This window comes from Vicia villosa, linkage group LG4, assembly GCF_029867415.1.
Source record: "Vicia villosa cultivar HV-30 ecotype Madison, WI linkage group LG4, Vvil1.0, whole genome shotgun sequence".
NCBI lineage: Eukaryota > Viridiplantae > Streptophyta > Magnoliopsida > Fabales > Fabaceae > Vicia > Vicia villosa.
This window is the reverse complement of record NC_081183.1, coordinates 181,539,037-181,556,129: the sequence shown is the minus strand read 5'-3', so window position 1 is coordinate 181,556,129 and position 17,093 is coordinate 181,539,037. Positions and strand designations below refer to the sequence as shown.

At 33.4% G+C, this 17,093-nt stretch overlaps 3 protein-coding genes across 3 annotated transcripts; 2 read left to right on the top strand and 1 right to left on the bottom strand.

Moving 5' to 3' along the window:
• Positions 1 to 7,437: 7,437 nt before the first annotated feature.
• LOC131598450 (uncharacterized) lies at positions 7,438 to 9,399 on the bottom strand. The gene is made up of 2 exons (XM_058871049.1): positions 8,759 to 9,399; positions 7,438 to 7,525 (listed from the first exon to the last, which is right to left on the bottom strand). Exons 1-2 carry the CDS (start codon positions 9,397 to 9,399, stop codon positions 7,438 to 7,440), a joined length of 729 nt encoding a protein of 242 aa, XP_058727032.1.
• Positions 9,400 to 11,674: 2,275 nt separating this feature from the next.
• Positions 11,675 to 12,619, top strand: LOC131596253 (uncharacterized). Its single transcript, XM_058868855.1, has 2 exons — positions 11,675 to 11,831; positions 12,333 to 12,619. Exon 2 carries the CDS (start codon positions 12,341 to 12,343, stop codon positions 12,512 to 12,514), a length of 174 nt encoding a protein of 57 aa, XP_058724838.1. The 5' UTR covers positions 11,675 to 11,831; positions 12,333 to 12,340; the 3' UTR covers positions 12,515 to 12,619.
• A 130-nt stretch (positions 12,620 to 12,749) lies between these two features.
• LOC131596252 (protein ECERIFERUM 26-like) lies at positions 12,750 to 16,347 on the top strand. Its single transcript, XM_058868854.1, has 2 exons — positions 12,750 to 15,156; positions 15,283 to 16,347. Exons 1-2 carry the CDS (start codon positions 14,737 to 14,739, stop codon positions 16,219 to 16,221), a joined length of 1,359 nt encoding a protein of 452 aa, XP_058724837.1. The 5' UTR covers positions 12,750 to 14,736; the 3' UTR covers positions 16,222 to 16,347.
• The last annotated feature ends 746 nt before the right edge of the window (positions 16,348 to 17,093 follow it).

Below are 17,093 nucleotides of genomic sequence, written 5' to 3'. Positions count from 1 at the left end.
GCTCAAAAGACTACATAGTATACATCAATGAAACATTTATTGTTGAAGAATTAATCAATATTATATTTGATGATAAGCTTGACCTTGAAAAGTCAAAGCTAGTTGAAAGACTTGCAGATTTGGAGATTACCTATTCAGACGCTGAAGGTAATGAAGCTGTTAAAGAAACACAAGAAGTCAAAGACTCAGAATATGCTCAACCAAAAGCTGTTGAAGCACAGACACCTCTAAGGAAGCACAAACAAAGATTATCACATTATGAGGAATTGATTATGGGTGACAAGACTGATCCTGTCAGAACTAGATCATCCCTCAAACCATCTTAAGAGACGCTTCTAGGTTTGGTGTCCCTGATACAGCCTACATCTATTGATGAATTGCTGTTGTACAAAGATTGGCTTCTAGTCATGCAGGAAGAACTCAGTCAATTCTCAATGAATGATGTTTAAGATCTAGTGTCTAAACCCTAAGGAACCCACGTACTTATAACTAAGTGGGTCTTCAGAAAAAAGTTCAACGAGAAGGGTGACGTGGTAAGAAACAAAGCTCGCCTGGTTGCACAAGGATATAGTCAGCAAGAAGGGATTGAATATACAAAAACCTTTGCATCACTTGCCAAGTTAGAATTTATTTGTCTATTAATTTCCTTTCCTGTTAATCACACCATCATCTTGTATTAGATAGATGTTAAAAGTGCATTTCTGAATGGCTACATAATCGAGGAAGTGTATGTACACCAACCTCCTGGCTTTGAAGATCTTAAAAACCCAGATTTTGTCTTCAAACTTAAGAAATCACTGTATGGTCTAAAACAAGCTCCCAGAGCTTGGTATGAAAGATTAAGCAGTTTTCTTTTAGAAAATGACTTCACCATAGGAAAGGTTGATACCACATATTTTGCAAGTCCTTCAAAAATGACATTCTAGTGGTTCAGATATATGTTAAGGATATTATATTTGGTTTTGCTAATGCCACCTTGTGGGAAGAGTTTGAAAATTCTATGCAGGATGAATTTGAGATGAGCTTAATGGAAGAACTCAAGTTCTTTATGAGAATCTAGAAAAATCAAGGATCAGAAGAAACTCTTATTCATAAAAGCAAATATACAAAATAACTTCTAAAGAAGTTCAACTTGTATGAATGCAAGATAGTCAAGACTCATATGCATCCTACTTACATTCTGGAGAAAGATGAGGTAAGTGGTAAGGTTGATCATAAGTTGTACAAGGGTATGATAGATTCTCTATTATATTTAACTGCTTCTAGACCTGATATTTTATTCAGTGCATGCTTGTGTGCTCGCTTTCAATCAGATCCTAGAGAATCTCACTTGACTGATGTCAAAAGTATTTTGTAGATCAAAGGGTGTTGAAAAAAGTTCATGATCTAACATATCCATCCACAACTTTAATGTGTCCATCGACGGTGAAGTATAACCAAAGAGGGGAGTTAAGAAGAGTAGAAATGGTCAAGAGAGTGATGTGCATCGTGATTCTAGCTAGTGGGAGAATGTTGAGGCTTTGCAAGGGAGTTAGACTACAAAGAGATCATGCACAAACCAACAGCAAGTCAACGACCTATTGGTAGCCAACCATCCACCAACTCTTCAAGACATCTTTTCTTGCCACAGTTTCCTACTTTTTTTACATTCATACATCGATGAAATTATCAATGTTGGTAGGGTTGGCAAAATGGGCCTGGCCCGTTAGCATGCCCGTTTTGCCCGCACTTTTGTGCAGGGCGGACTAAGGTTGTAGGGCTTCACCCTCTAGTGTGCCCGCCCCGCCCGCCCTGCCCGCCCCATTTTTTATGCGGGCACGAATATAACATAAATTTTACATTTTTAAGCTTAAAAAGTGAAGTGCTCGTGGGCTTATCCCGCCCCATACTCACTTTTTTACGAGGCGGGTCAAGGTTTTAGGCCTGCACCCTCAACTATGACCGCCCCGCCCCATTTTCTTGCAGGCTTTTGCGGGGAGGGCCTAAACGGGACGGGCATGCCCGTTTGCCACCCCTAGATGTTGGTGATGATGAAAATTGTGGTTTCTGTGATACTGCAACTTTACTTGGGTGGGGAGAAGATTCATTGTCTTTGATATGAACGCAATTAGCTACTCAAGTACATCAACAATCTAATTTGTTTTCCAAATCGGTCTATAATAATGCCTCTGCAGTTAGGAATGTGTTACGCGTAGAACACTTGGGTGAGCATGGTAGGGAAAAACGGGTGACGATTTCTGATATGGGTTACCCTATTGCTTCTAAATACAGTGTTGTATTTGTTTCCTTTTCCATGAGACTTAACATCACATTTTCCCTTATCTTAGCTCCACATATGTATACGAGTACACACACAATTATTTCTGTTGGGTTTGTCGATGAGAATCATTGGGTTAAGGTAAAGTTGAAACCTGATTGTCCATTGCATCCTATCACTGACCGTTGGAGACAGAATTATACGCATTATACAAAAGCATGAGAATCAGCGTATGCGAGTCATTGTAATTTGTTTTTATGCTTATATGTATGACAATTATATATATATATATATATATATATATATATATATATATATATATATATAATGTCGGGTAGTTATTTTACCGATTTTATTTATCAAAAAAAGTTTATAGAAAAACGAGAAAAATCATAAACTTTAGTATTATTGAAAATTTCAAATTTCTGGAAATTTCAAAATTTGTATTATACCTCTTCACCGTAAATTTGAAATTTTCGGTACCCCACGAGATAAAAACCAGTAGTTTTAATGAAAACTAGCGGGATACCCGTGCGTTCGCAATGGTACGGTACGCGCATTTGTTTTTAAAATATAATAAAAGAAAGTCAAATTTATTTAACCAATAAATTTTATTGTTTTTAAAAAAGATAATAAATTGGTGACTATATTTTTTGTATATATAAAATTTTTAAACGAACCATTTATTTTTCGGATATAAACATGATTTTTAAAAAAGATAATGACATGTGCTAGTTGGGATAACAATTGGTAGTGTACTACCCGTTCTCATACATGCAGTTTAAAAAATCTTCATACTCGAGCCCATATCCGCGTGGGCATCAACGTTTGAGCTTGTTCTCGTGCCCTATAGGTACCTAAGTACCCATACTCGTTTACTCGTATTTCTAATAAAGATTCATGATCAATTATAATTTATTATGTGGTTTTAAGTTTTTTAACAACATTAATAAAAAAATTAAAGAGGTTAGTGTTGAGTTAAGAAATTAACAAATGCTTGAATTAAAACTCGTACAAATCTAATAGTGATGTATTTAATAAAATTGAAAATATATATGTATATATAATAATAATATATATATATAAATCTACATTTTTTGAGTATGAGGCAGGGTGAGACCTAAGGTACCCGTACCCGTGGCCATATTCGTTTATTTTAATGATACAAAAAATGTTTTAACCCATGGGTACACACAACTTTTGTAATTGATATCCATGCGTTTGTGCGGATACTAGTGTGTTATGCGCATATGTTTCTAAAATGTAATAAAAATGAAAAGAAAGAAAAACAAAATTGCTTAACCAAAAGAATTTATTATTTAAAAAAAAGACATTTTTTCATTTATATTTAGATTTTAAATATAATTTTTCCACACATAAAAATATTTACATCAATCGTATATTTTTCCGTATGTAAATATTATTTTTATTTTGACATTATTTATAAAAATATTTGGAACCATAAAAAATTTGTTCTCATTTATAAAAAAAAATAATAATAATAAAGATTCAATCAGTAATTTAAAAATATTTAAAATTAATTTATAAGAAACATATTTTCTCTTATTCACCTTAATAATATATATTAGTGAAAGAGAAAATGGGTGATGCACTGACAGTGTAAAAAAGTTTTACACTGTCAACCAATCAGGACAAATCAGACTGTAAATTGTAAAAAGTTTATATGACATGGCAAAACGAGAATTTTTTACTGTCTTGCCATGTTTTTACAACTTTATACCCAATATACCACACTTTTCAAATTAAATCCCAATATATCATATTTTCAAAAAAAAAAACATTATAGTGCTTCCGCCCTTTGAATGGGCGGAGCCTTGCAATTTTTATGGAACATCCACCCAATGGATGGGCGGAGCAGTGGACCACGTTTTTTTTTTAAATTTAAATTTAAATAAGTAACAAATTTAAATAATATAATAAATATTATAATTAATAATAAACCATTAATATATATTAAAAATATTATAATAAAATATATTTTTAATTCTATAACATGTTTATAAAAATTTAGATTATTCAATAAATTTATTTTAATATAAATTAATGTATTATTATTAATTATAAATTTTAAATACAGATATATCACTGCAATTATCAATACCGCTACTGCAATGGAAGGAGATTTTAAATATTTTATTATTTAATTTCAGATCTGCCACTGTAATGGGTGGAGCTTTTAAATATTTTATTATTTAATTTCAGATCCGCCACTGCAATGGGCGGAGCTTTTGATTATTTTATTATTTTATATTTCAACCTTGTCCTTATAAATAGCATTGTCTTCCTGAGTTGGTACTCACAACACTCACCATTGCAACAATGTTTCCAACGTTTCCCATGATGAAAAGAGATGCACATGTTATATTTTCGGCAGTAAAGCCTCCGATGAAGATCACACTTTGGAACACACAGACCTTTGAGCATCTTCAGAGGCACTTGCTCCGCTGATTAGATGAGCACATCGTTGAGGGTGAAAAGATTAGGAAAATTGAAAGGCCAGTTAAAGTGTCTCGCCCAAATGGAGTAACTCATTCTTGGAGACCCGTGGTAAATGATGCTTGTGTCCTCACGATGATGTTAGGACCAGATGATATTGTGTTGACGGTTGTAATCTCCTAGATAAGTTGATGTGTTTGGTAATTATGTTTGTTTAGATCAACTAATGTTGTTGATTTTGAATGTTGATGTTGAGTGTTTTTATCTATTTTAATATATGTTGTATGTATTGTCGTAATTGTAATGTTATTTTGTTAAATGCGAAAGATCTGTATGGTCATTAAACGTCATTAAATCATTGAAAACACTGAATTAATAATGGTGCATACAATTTAGAAGCCTAACAACAAAATAAAACACTAGTTATTACTGGTTCCAACATTTGGACAATTAGTTCGGTTGTGACCAAGAAGAAGACACAACGCACATTTTCTCTCCAACTTATCATACCTGTCCATTTCCGTTCTAATACGTGAGCTCACCGGACGGCCTTTCTTGTTCCTCCGCATCAATGGGTTGTGACAAATTTGATCTCCTTCAAAGGAGGGCCAGTAACCATCTAATGGTAGTACTGGAAAACTTGTGCTGTAAACACCGAATAAGTTTGTGACTCTGTAAACGTCGGACAGTAGAGCATAAGCGTCTTGGCGCACCACTAAACATGCAGCAATAACGTGTGAACAAGGAACACAATAAGCTTGATACTTTCCACCGTCACACCAAAGATCTCTTAGGTTTACCTTGTAATCTCCCATAAGCTTTCCTTCACCATGGTCCATTGTCTCCTTCACACTGAAAGTGTTATGGTTGTAGTCAAATATTCTTACATGATGCGTGCTGGATTTTGCCGTTTCTTCTTTCATCACCTTTATGCAACTTTCTGTAAATGTTTGTCCAAAACTCAATACTGCACTCCACTTAGCACCCCTTTCAGCAAATAGTGTTCCCATCCTATAGTATGTTGCACGCACCAACGTCGTAATAGGTAGATTATGTGTGCCTTTGAATACCAAGTTCATTGATTCCACTAGGTTTGTTGTCATGTGACCCCAACGCCGGCCTCCATCAAATGCCCTCGCCCACTTTTCCAATGGAATATTGTCTAGCCATCTTAAAGCATCACCATTAGCCATACCAATTTCATTTCGGTAGTAGTGGAATGTTGGTTGGTTCAAAGCATACCCTGATTATTACAAAAAAATGTGTTACTAACATATAAATATAATTTACCAAACATAATACTAGGAAATATATACTTACCCATGTTGATCACTTTTTTTCGGAGGGTACGGTCTTTGATTTCCCTCATGAAATTTTGTGCGATATGTCTGATACAATAAACGTGTACAAATGGAGTCTCATGCCAACCATTCTATGGATTATTGTAAGCACTTTCAATTGATACATGCTTGTCTGAAATCAAACACAAGCCAGGATGAGGGGCTACATGCAAAAGATGGCGACCAGAAACACACACTTTCCATCTTCCAACGGGTGAATGCACCATTACGCTTGAAGATGTTCATATGTTGATGGGTTTACGTATTCATGGTTTCGCAGTAGCTGGATCTACAACCGTGTCTTATTCTATCGCTGAAGAACTACTGGGTGAACCATTAACAAACACAAGTAGAAATGGCCAATTCATTAAAATGACTTGGCTCCGAGAAAAATATGAAAATCGAATGAGATTAACCGGAGATTCCACCGTCGAAGAAATTTTACAAAAAGCTAGAGTTTATATTTTGTTGCTTTTTGGTGGTTTATTATTTCCTGATACTAATGGTAACACTATACATCTGCAGTATTTACCATTATTATCTGATTTTAATAAAACAGGTAAGTATAACTGGGGATCTGCAACTCTAGCACATCTATACAAACACTTGTGTAGATGCGCCAAAAAAGAAGTGCATACTTTTGCTGGTTGTGGAGTCTTACTTCAAGCCTGGGGGTAGTCGAGAATGCCGAGACTGGCACCAGTGAATCGTAACCCATACACTTTTCCATATGCAACCAAGTACGTTTTAAATATTTTTTAAAATATGTTTTTATTTGTTTTTTTAGGTACTAATTATTTCTTTTTTTAGGTGGTCTGCACATGGGATGAATTATGAAAAAACACCTCATCGTTGTGCTCCTGGATATCGAGCGTTCATCGATCATTTCGAGCCGATTGATGTAATATATTTAACACTTAAATCAATTAATACTATTTAATATAACCATTTTTTAACTAATCAAGTGTATGTAACAGTTTACATGGAGGCCCTATCTCGAACTCGAAGATCTGGAACCAACTGATAGTGACGTGTGGAGTTCAAAAACTTTTATCATTAGCTTCACTTATGTTGAAATGCATCATTCAGATAGGGTTAAGCTCCAGTTTGACATTAAACAGGGCATACCGTGTCCTCCAACTTGCATGGAAGAGTATCATAAAAGTCGATTATCCGATCAATGACCATACGAGGATTGGAAATACCATTACAAGAATGAGCGTCGTCAATGGCATAATCGCCATAAAACTGTCTTACAGGGGGGAAATCATGCCTCAAGAATGTAAACCGAGCCAAGACTACATGTCATGGTATGCCTTTGTGTCAAATTTGTATTTATCGCCGAATAGATACTTGTTTGACCCTCGTAGCCAACCCTCCACCTCAAACTTCCAACAATCCAGACAACCTATCCCTGACATCCAACAACATTTTCATAACACCCAACAAAAGTTCATTCCAACACAACCACCTTATACCCCAAGCCAACATTATGACCACCAAAAAAATATTTTATATTCATCCAAAAATTAGATTTTTTTATAAAAAAATCGTTTTAAGGGCATCCGCCATTGCATTGGGCGGAGCCTCTTAAATTTTGAACACATCCGCCCTTCCCATTGGCGGAACCAGAAAAGTTAACACAGCTCCGCCTATCCAATTGGCGGAGGTTTTATCCCAATAACCAAACTTTTCTGAAAACATGGTATATTAGGAATTTGGTTCAAAAGTGTGGTATATTGGGTATAAAGTTGTAAAAAGATGGTACATGCATAAAAATTTCGCAAAACGATTTGTTTCTATTGGATGACAGTGTAAAACTTTTGTACACTGTCAGTGCACTATCTTTAACATCTTAGTGAAATTATTATATAGGTCACTTTTCTATAATATCTTAAATTAACAATAATTTCAAAATGAAAATATTAGTAACATAAATAATTAAAAAATAACACATTTTTTCTTTTTCCGTGTTTTGATTCATAAATTATTTTATTTATATTTACTTACATATTTTTTTAACTTTAGAAAAATGTAATAATTATTATAACAATGACCGTATAGTACAAATAATACAAACACTGTATTATAAATTTAAAATTTATACCAATTATCAAGATATTTGTATTAATGAGCATCTATATTCTTTCTTTATTCAATTTTTCTATACTAAAAAAACGAACCAATTTAAAATTAAACTAAAAGATTTCATTCTATTAAAAAAGGACTTAAAAGAAGTAGATTGTACAAAATCAATGAGATAAAAAAAACGTAAAATGTACTTGGAATAATATTGATAACAATATTATAATTTTGGGTGATGATTTGGATTGAGATGAGGAATTAATGACAACTAGTAAAGGACCCGTGCATTCGCACGGGTCACGCAAAGTCGATATAAATATCCAAAAATATGTAACAATGGTTGATAAGTATATAAAAAAGATACGCAACAAAAAACAATAGAAGTTATAATTGTCATATAAATATTAATTTAATTGTGTCATAACTTGTATACAATTAATTAGTCATTTACCATTATGTTCGCAGTCATCATACAATATTGTTAAAAATATACCATAGGTAGCCATCTACCCGTGCGTTCGCACGGGTCACGTAAGTATAATAAAAAAACAATAAGGATTTTATTCTGTAAATTGTTTTAAATTGTATTTTGACAATAAGGATTTTGACATATACAAACTTTGAAACAAAATTGCTATATGTCAATTGTTGAGCTTCGCTATACTTCTTATTAGCTTCAAACCATGACGTAAACATCGACTCAGTTACACTTGGTTTCTCAAGAACAGTGGAAATATTGCTAATGTCAGTATAGTATACTGAATTTTGACCTTCACAGTGGAAGTGTAATCTTTCTAGAGCTGGTTTCCTTCCATGAATGGGGAAACCATAAATTCTCCAAGATGCTTCGCTTGGAGAAACATACCTACAGTCAATATACTGCTTGATTTCATCGACATCTTGGCTCTCAAGGGGATTTCCATTTTCATTCATGACGATTGCAGCGGTTATTCGATCATAGCCTTTGTTGATGTATTTAAACAAATATTTTATGGATGTACTTTGATTGCACCATTCCATATTAATATGAGTTTTAAACTTCAACAACAATTTTGAATTGTAGGGAACAACAAATCTATTGTCAACCTCTATACCATTCCTAATGACAGTGTGACCGTTGTCCCTTCTTCTGTAAACCGGATAACCATCTTCATCGACAACTGTATCTTTGCGGAAGTCCTTAGGAAAGTATTTGGAACATTTACCTTCCTTCATGCACTGCGAATTCCGATTTGCGTTTCCGCATGGTCCGTGAATCATGTGGCTTTTGACCAAATTATATAACTCACCGTCGGTATCCTTGTTAGGAATTTCAGCGAATATGATCCGGTCAATATCAGCAGGTGTTGGATATTTGTTGGATAATTTTGGGTGATGATTTGGATTGAGATGAGGAATTAATGACAACTATGTATCTAATTGATCATAAGAATAAGAAGAGAGATTGATATTAATATTTGATGATGGTACTAGTAGCAATATTGGGTTATTATATGCATGTAGAAATTGGCAATATAGTAATTGTTATAATGATCAATATTCTTGATATCACTATGAATTTAATATAAAGTTAAAATAAATTATTTCACCTAAATGTGTCATGAACCTACTAACTCCTTTTCTCATTGAAAAGTTCACTCCGACTCTCTCCCTTCATCCTAACTTCTTGATGTAAACATATATTATAAGTTCAGTTGATTGCAATCACTTTCACCTATAGCATCATGTCATGTATATAAATGATTAATATTTAAAATTGAAAACAACTATGAGAATAGGCCGCAATAGAGTGAAATGGTAGTGTGATTAACTTGCAGAAGACCGAAACAGTTGTGTGGATAGACGCACCGAAAAATCTCCATGCTGCACAAGAATAAACCAGAAACAACAGACTTGACCAGCAGCAGCAAATCAAAAACTGCAAAGCACATCCTCTTCGACCCCAATCCCCAAAACCAGAATGCAAGAGAAACATTAACCCACGACTAAACCGCACGGTGCCTCACACTACGCCTCGAAGGTTAAATAGTCTCTTAAGCTAGCAATTTGACTCGTTATTTGGCTGACCACGATCATGAAGTCTACATCATAAAACCACGATATTAAGATCAATCAAATGCAAAAAGATTTGGATATATTAGTAAGAATGTAAGTGAGCAATAAACATGGCATTCACAAAAAATCTGGAATGTGCTTCAGTCTTAATATTTAAATATGATCTATATTTAAATAAACAAAAATCTGGAATGTGCTCCAGTCTTAATATTTAAATATGATCTATATTTAAATAAACAATCATTGCTTATTAAACACTTTATCACCCAGGGAACAAACTTAACAGGACCATAATGGTATAAGAAACACTTTATCCTCAGTTGGTGCAATAATTTGACTAAACACTGATAAGTATTAATGTATTTCATAACAGATAAGTACTTATATTAGATGCAAAGAAAAAGGTTTTAAAAACTTTCCAGGAACATTTTGGAAATGGTTACATAGATGTTTTTGCATTGCATGCCACAACTACAAAAACTCAAATTTTGAGTATCTAATTTTCAAACAACTGGCATCATATAAAATGTGCAAATACATGTTATTTATGTAACAAAATTTGAAAAGAGGCTATAACAAAAAATGAATTTCAAATACAAACTCGTGCATAAACAATTAATTCGAGAAGTCAAGCAGGTGGCATTTGCCTTAAGCTATACCACGTGAAATCCTTGTTTCAATCGTAACAATTCATTAAACTTGAATCCAATATATAATGTAACAAATAGCATAAAAATGTTTGGATGAGAATAAAAATATTAATAAAAAAACGGAGAATGTGAATTAAATTTAAATAAGAGAATAATATAGAAACTTCTCCAACAATAAAATCACCCACAACAATTTTTTTTTGAAAAGTTCTTTAAAATATATGGTTCGATTTACTCATAAAGTCACCCGCATCACAAAACCAACCGTGTATTTCCTTAAACCAAATCCACAAATCTCGCTCATAACCCTAACAAACCTTCTGTATTCATCATCGTTCCAAACCCTGACTCCACCTACCTTTATCTAAGCCATCATGAAGATGAAGATATGATGGATGAAGCTGAAGAGAAAGAGAAGTAGGAATTGATTTTTGGATTTGAAAAAGATGAAGATGGAAGAGAAAGAGTCTGATTGAAAAAATATGAAGAAGGAAGAGAAATAGAAAGAGATGATGTATAAAGAGAGAAGGCATTTCAAAAATCAGAGAAAGACGCGTCGTGACTGATGAGTGAGGGACGGTGGTTATGCAGAGCAAGTGAAACTGTTTTGTCGTGAGTTTTATCAAGTTTTATTTTTTTTTTATATTAAATTTTAATTATTGAGTTTTGAAACAAAGAAAAATTAGATTGCTTAATACTAAACAGTACCACGTGGATGATTATGGGATAATAAGGATAATTAGGGGTTTTTAAAAACACTTAATTTTCTTCTATGATAGATTTTGGTATTATGCAAAAATTCCAGTATTTTTCAAAAAAATTCAAAACTGACCCAAATATTTAAGGCCCAAAGCCCCATAGCTAGCGAAACTCAGATCTGTGTTTTTCATCAATTCACTCTGCAAAATTTGAATTTCTTCATCTACGTTTAACCTAGTAGCCACCACCGTCTATCTATCAAGCTCGCCGCGTCGCGCTCCTCCGCTGGTTCGTATTGTTATTTTTCATTTCTTCTTCACCATCCTTCCTCCATCTACTGTAATTCTTCGCCCTTCTCTGTCCATAGTTTTAGTTTATTTTTTAAAAAATTCGATGTGACCGGCTCGAAACTCCGCGACACCAGCTACACGCAATGTGTTGTTCCTTTGAAACGCGTTTAAGGCAGGCGCGAAAGCGATACACGCGGCACCTGTCATCACTATAGCGACCAGCGGCCGCTACCATCCTCAGCGCCGCAATTTCGCCACTATTGGCCGCGATTAACTACCTAGGTCATTGCATGTTTCTTCGTCGGAGCTAGACTTTGCGATACGACTTAGCCGGTGTTGTAATTAATTGATTGATTGCTCAGCCTTGGAGTATTTACTGGAACTCTCACGTTTATCAACCTATTTTCAAAATTTTGATAGAAACTCAATTGGGAATATATATGTTGGACTACACAATGCACATTGATTTTATACTAATCATTTGTTTTTTTTTTTCTAGAGTAAAATATGGGTAGCGCGAAGAAGAAGGCTCAGATGTTTGTAAAACTTGTGTCTGCGGCCGGAACTGGATTCTTCTATGTAAAGAGGAAACCAAGAACGTTTACAGAGAAGCTTGAGTTTCGTAAGTTTGATCCTCGAGTTAATCGTCATGTTCTTTTTACAGAAGCTAAAATGAAGTGATATACATTGTCTTTTATCAATGTAATGTAAACATCTTGTACTGCTTTTTGAGATAATTATCACATTTGATAAAAATGTTTGAATAATGCCAATCTTTTTACTGTCTATGCCTATGCTATTTTTTCTGGTTAGACTCATTGTTAGTTGTAGTACTATTTGGGTATTTTTGTTTGAACTCATCTAAATTCATTTGCATCAACAACTTTCTAAGAAATATAAAGATGATTTCTTTTTCCCCTTGTTTGAATGTATAATTGTAGATATTATGAGGAGTACATGTTATATTTCTTTAAATACTAATGTGCAATGCATGGTTTAGGCCCTTTAGGGTTTATTGGGAGTCAAGAAATCCATCCTTTTAAATAAATTGTTATTGTTTTTTTTTTTTTTTTGGCTTTATACCACCGGTTTAGTCCGGTTCGGGGGCGAGTTCTGGCATCAAGTGGTTCTATCCCCCTCCCGATCGCAGTTGCGGGGGATCGAATGTGAGTTGGTGAATTAAAACAATATCCTAAACTATAGTTATTTACTTGATTATTTGATAGATGTTGCTGAACTAGTTAGATCTTACCAGCATTATTTTTTGATTTGAACTATAGCATAAAACATTTCCAGGTAAATGATACATCATACATGGATACATGTCCTGTTAACACAATCTACTACAGTTCGATGCAGTTTCTGTCAAGTAGAATGAACTTTGGTTTTTATATCCTATGTCTATCTCAAGAAAATAATTAATAATGTTGGAGTTTTCTTTCATAAGCCTGCTATATTGTTTTGGGTGCGCCCTTTGGTGGAAATTTTATTGTGTAGTGCTGCTGGGTTTGGGAGCTTGCTTCTTTTTTATTGTTTATCTGATGTATCAATATGTTTGGAACCTTTGTATTTTTTCCCCTCTGTTTTTGGGTGAGCTGCTAGCAGGTTCCATGTTAGAGCTGTCTTTTGTTCTCTTTTTAGGATACTTGTGCTTGTGGTTGGTAATGCTCTGGGGAGAAGTTTTGTTATTGGCATGTCTTCTGCCATGTTTTTTTATCTTAATATACAGCCAATGGCAACATGTGAATGACTGATGTGTTGTTCCATTTTTCAAAGCAAATAATTATCTGCAGTTATTTTAGCATACAAACATGTGTACAAAAGCTTCAAAGGATATGTATAATCGTAGAACTCAAATTTCATACTCAATATTTTAGATACTTAAACACATAGAAGGGATATACCATATCTTGCATCTTTCATTCCAATATAATGAACAATCATTTATTTCTTTTTCCAACAATTATAACATTTGACATTACAGATTGAATAATGCCAATCTTTTTAATGTCTAGACTGATTCTTAGTTTGTTAGAACTATTTGGCGGTATTTATTTGAAGTCATCCAAATTCGTTTTTGTAATCTTATTGCTGAATTTTTTTCCCGCAGAAAGTGTTTGATTTGGCTCACATTTTAAGGTTTTAGAGATCTTGTTTTAAAATTCTTGTCAATAACTAAAACAAGTTTGGTTCTCAATGTATATAGTTTGAGGAATACATGTTTTAATCATTTTTTTTTTTAACATTTCACTCTCTTTTGTCTAGTGTTTTTGTCAAAATAATCGTTACAAAATTCCAGTCATATGCACCTTAAATTCTTTGATAGATAATCAAAATGAGTTGACAAATCATGAACTCATTTTGTTGAAGGAATGTGGTAAATTCTTTCATATTTCACTGTCCTGTTTGGTTGCACTATTTTCCAAAGCACCACTCTTTCCCAAGGAAGCTCTTTCCCAAGGAAGCTTTGAGTGTCTTTGCTATTGCCATTTCCCTTGATATAGAATTGTATTTTAAATGAAGAAAAAAAATGTAAATTGTGCGACAAGTGATATTTTACCCCTTTCTCTTTAACTCAATATGAAACTTCTTTCATCACCAACCCCAAATAAGCCAATATTCATGGAACATGAAAATATCATTGCCTCAAGTATTGCTGTATTTTTTCTGGCACACAATTTATTTCTCCCATGTAAACAACAAAATATACGCATCTTTTCATGTCTCACACATATAGCACTATATTGTCTATTCTATTTCCTTAATATATAGAGCTTGTATAAACCCCTTGTATAATATCATTGCTTATGCCATATTCATAGCCAAAATCATCATTCGGTACTACTGATATAATAGAATAGGTACTTAGGGTTGCTATATCCTCCTATTTTTTCTACATAAAAATGGCAACCTCAGTAAATATTATCTGCAAAAGAACTGTGGTGAGCACAAAGGCAATTGAACCAGGAAAGTACTTACCCTTATCCGTTTTGGATCGTTTCATGGAGAAAAACCATATTAGAATGGTATACTATTACCAAAGTTCAGAAGAATCAGAGCTTGGAAAATTGACCAAGAAATTGAGAGAGACTTTGTCAGAAATGCTTACTCATTTCCCTATAGTAACAGGAAGGTTGTTAAGAGATGATATGGGACATTGGAAGATCAAATGCAACGATGCTGGTGTTAGAACGATTGAGGCAAAAGCTAAAGGTAGTGTGGAAGAGTGGCTAAGAAGTGTGGATAGGGAAAAGGAACTTAAACTTGTTTATTGGGAAGATATGCATCAAAAGCCTTACTATTGGTCAACTTTTTACGTTCAGGTTTGAATTTTTGAGGCCTTTTAACTCAGTTTGCACAAAAGTGCTTATAGTTATCATTTAAGGAAGTTAAAATTCATTTTCATGCATTAAACATATGATAATCTTAAATCCTGATCTTAATTCCAGCTAACTGAATTTGAAGAAGGTGGATTAGCAATTGGCCTAAGCTGCATTCATCTATTGGCAGATGCCATTTGTGCAACAAATTTCATGAAGGCTTGGGCTGACATTTCATTAGGCAACAAAATGGTTTCACCTCCAATATTCCACCCTTTACCTCCTCAAAACACACGAAACAAAAAGCCCAATAACTCATATATGGGCTTAATATCTCACTATAAATCCTCAATTGAGAAGCCCATTTCTATCAAGGAATCAAAGTACACCACCATTTCTATGGGCTTCTCCCACCACATGGTCCAGGCTTGCATGTCCATGGCCCAAATCAATGGCTCATCAAGCCCGAGCCCAACCTCAACACCATTTGAAGCCCTAGCCGGTTTGTTTTGGGTAGCATTAAGCAAAATCAAAGGTATACAAAATGGGCTTGTTGACATGTCCATATGTTTGAATTCAAGGAAAATGATGGGTTTAGATCAAGGATTCTTTGGAAACTCCATGCTATACAATAAGGTGCATTTAGAAGAAAATTTCAATTTAGATTTATATGAGAATAAATTTCCACAAGCTACTAAAGCCATAAGAGATACTGTGGCTAAAATTAACAATGAGGAGATAATGAATTTAATTGAGTGGCTTGAAAACAATGATATAAATTCATCTACAATGATGAACGGTCATGATTTTGTTTTTACTAGCTTAGAGGATGTTGACCCTTCAGCTATATTTCAAGATATGTTGAAACCAATTCATGTCTCTTATTACATAGAGCCAGTTTTTGGAGAAGGACATGTTTTGATCCTTCCAATTCCACTTGAGGAGGGTCCCTTAGGAAGGGTAGTAATGGTGACACTTGAAGAAGAAGAGGCAATTAAGCTTTGTGAAGATGAATTTATTTCACAATTCTCTCCTAATATCTTAATGAAATGTGTCAATAAATATTAATTCTGTTTTATGCATGTGTGTCAGTAATGGTGAGATTATCTTCTAATAAAATTGTATGATTGTATTCGCACCTTCATAAGAACATGAACTTATTTATTGTCTTCATCAAGACAATTTAAAGTGATGCTGATGATTAATATATCATATCTTAGTTTACCAATATACATACCTACTGATCAGCAAACTAGGTTGGTGGTAATCTGGTCATCATCACTAACACAATTATAAAATATAATTAATTTGCATAACTTAAAAAAAATCGATTCATAAGCTTTTAAATTGTAACAATTAGGTGGAAATTAGTTGGGGAATAGGTATACATTTAGAGGGTACCAATTAATATGATGATCATATACTTTTATCAATTGAATCATTAAGTGTCAATATTAAATTTATTATAAATTTAAGATATGTACATATATTGAAAAGAAAAATGAATTAAATCCAATGACTTAAATAATTAAATCAAGTGCTCATGTTAGGTCAATCTATTACTTTTCTTTTATTTATGAGTACAAGCTTATCATTCTAATATTATTAAAAAGAGAAGAAAAAACATTGGTAAGCTAGTTGAAAGTTGTCTCGCTGCAATTTTAAAATTGATATGAAAATAACTTGCACATGTACACATCCAATTATCAAATCCATGAGGTCTCATATGTAAAATAAAAAGCCACAAAAGTTTAATTTTAAAATTTTAATAATATATTTAAAAATTTTAAAAACTAATCATCAATTTAATAATTCTATTTCTAAAATAAAAAAACAAAAAATTACAAAAATTCAAAATTTATGATTAGCATTATTTTGACTTAATTTTTAAATTGATTTATTTTTTAAATTTGAATTTAAAAATATGAACAATACATTAA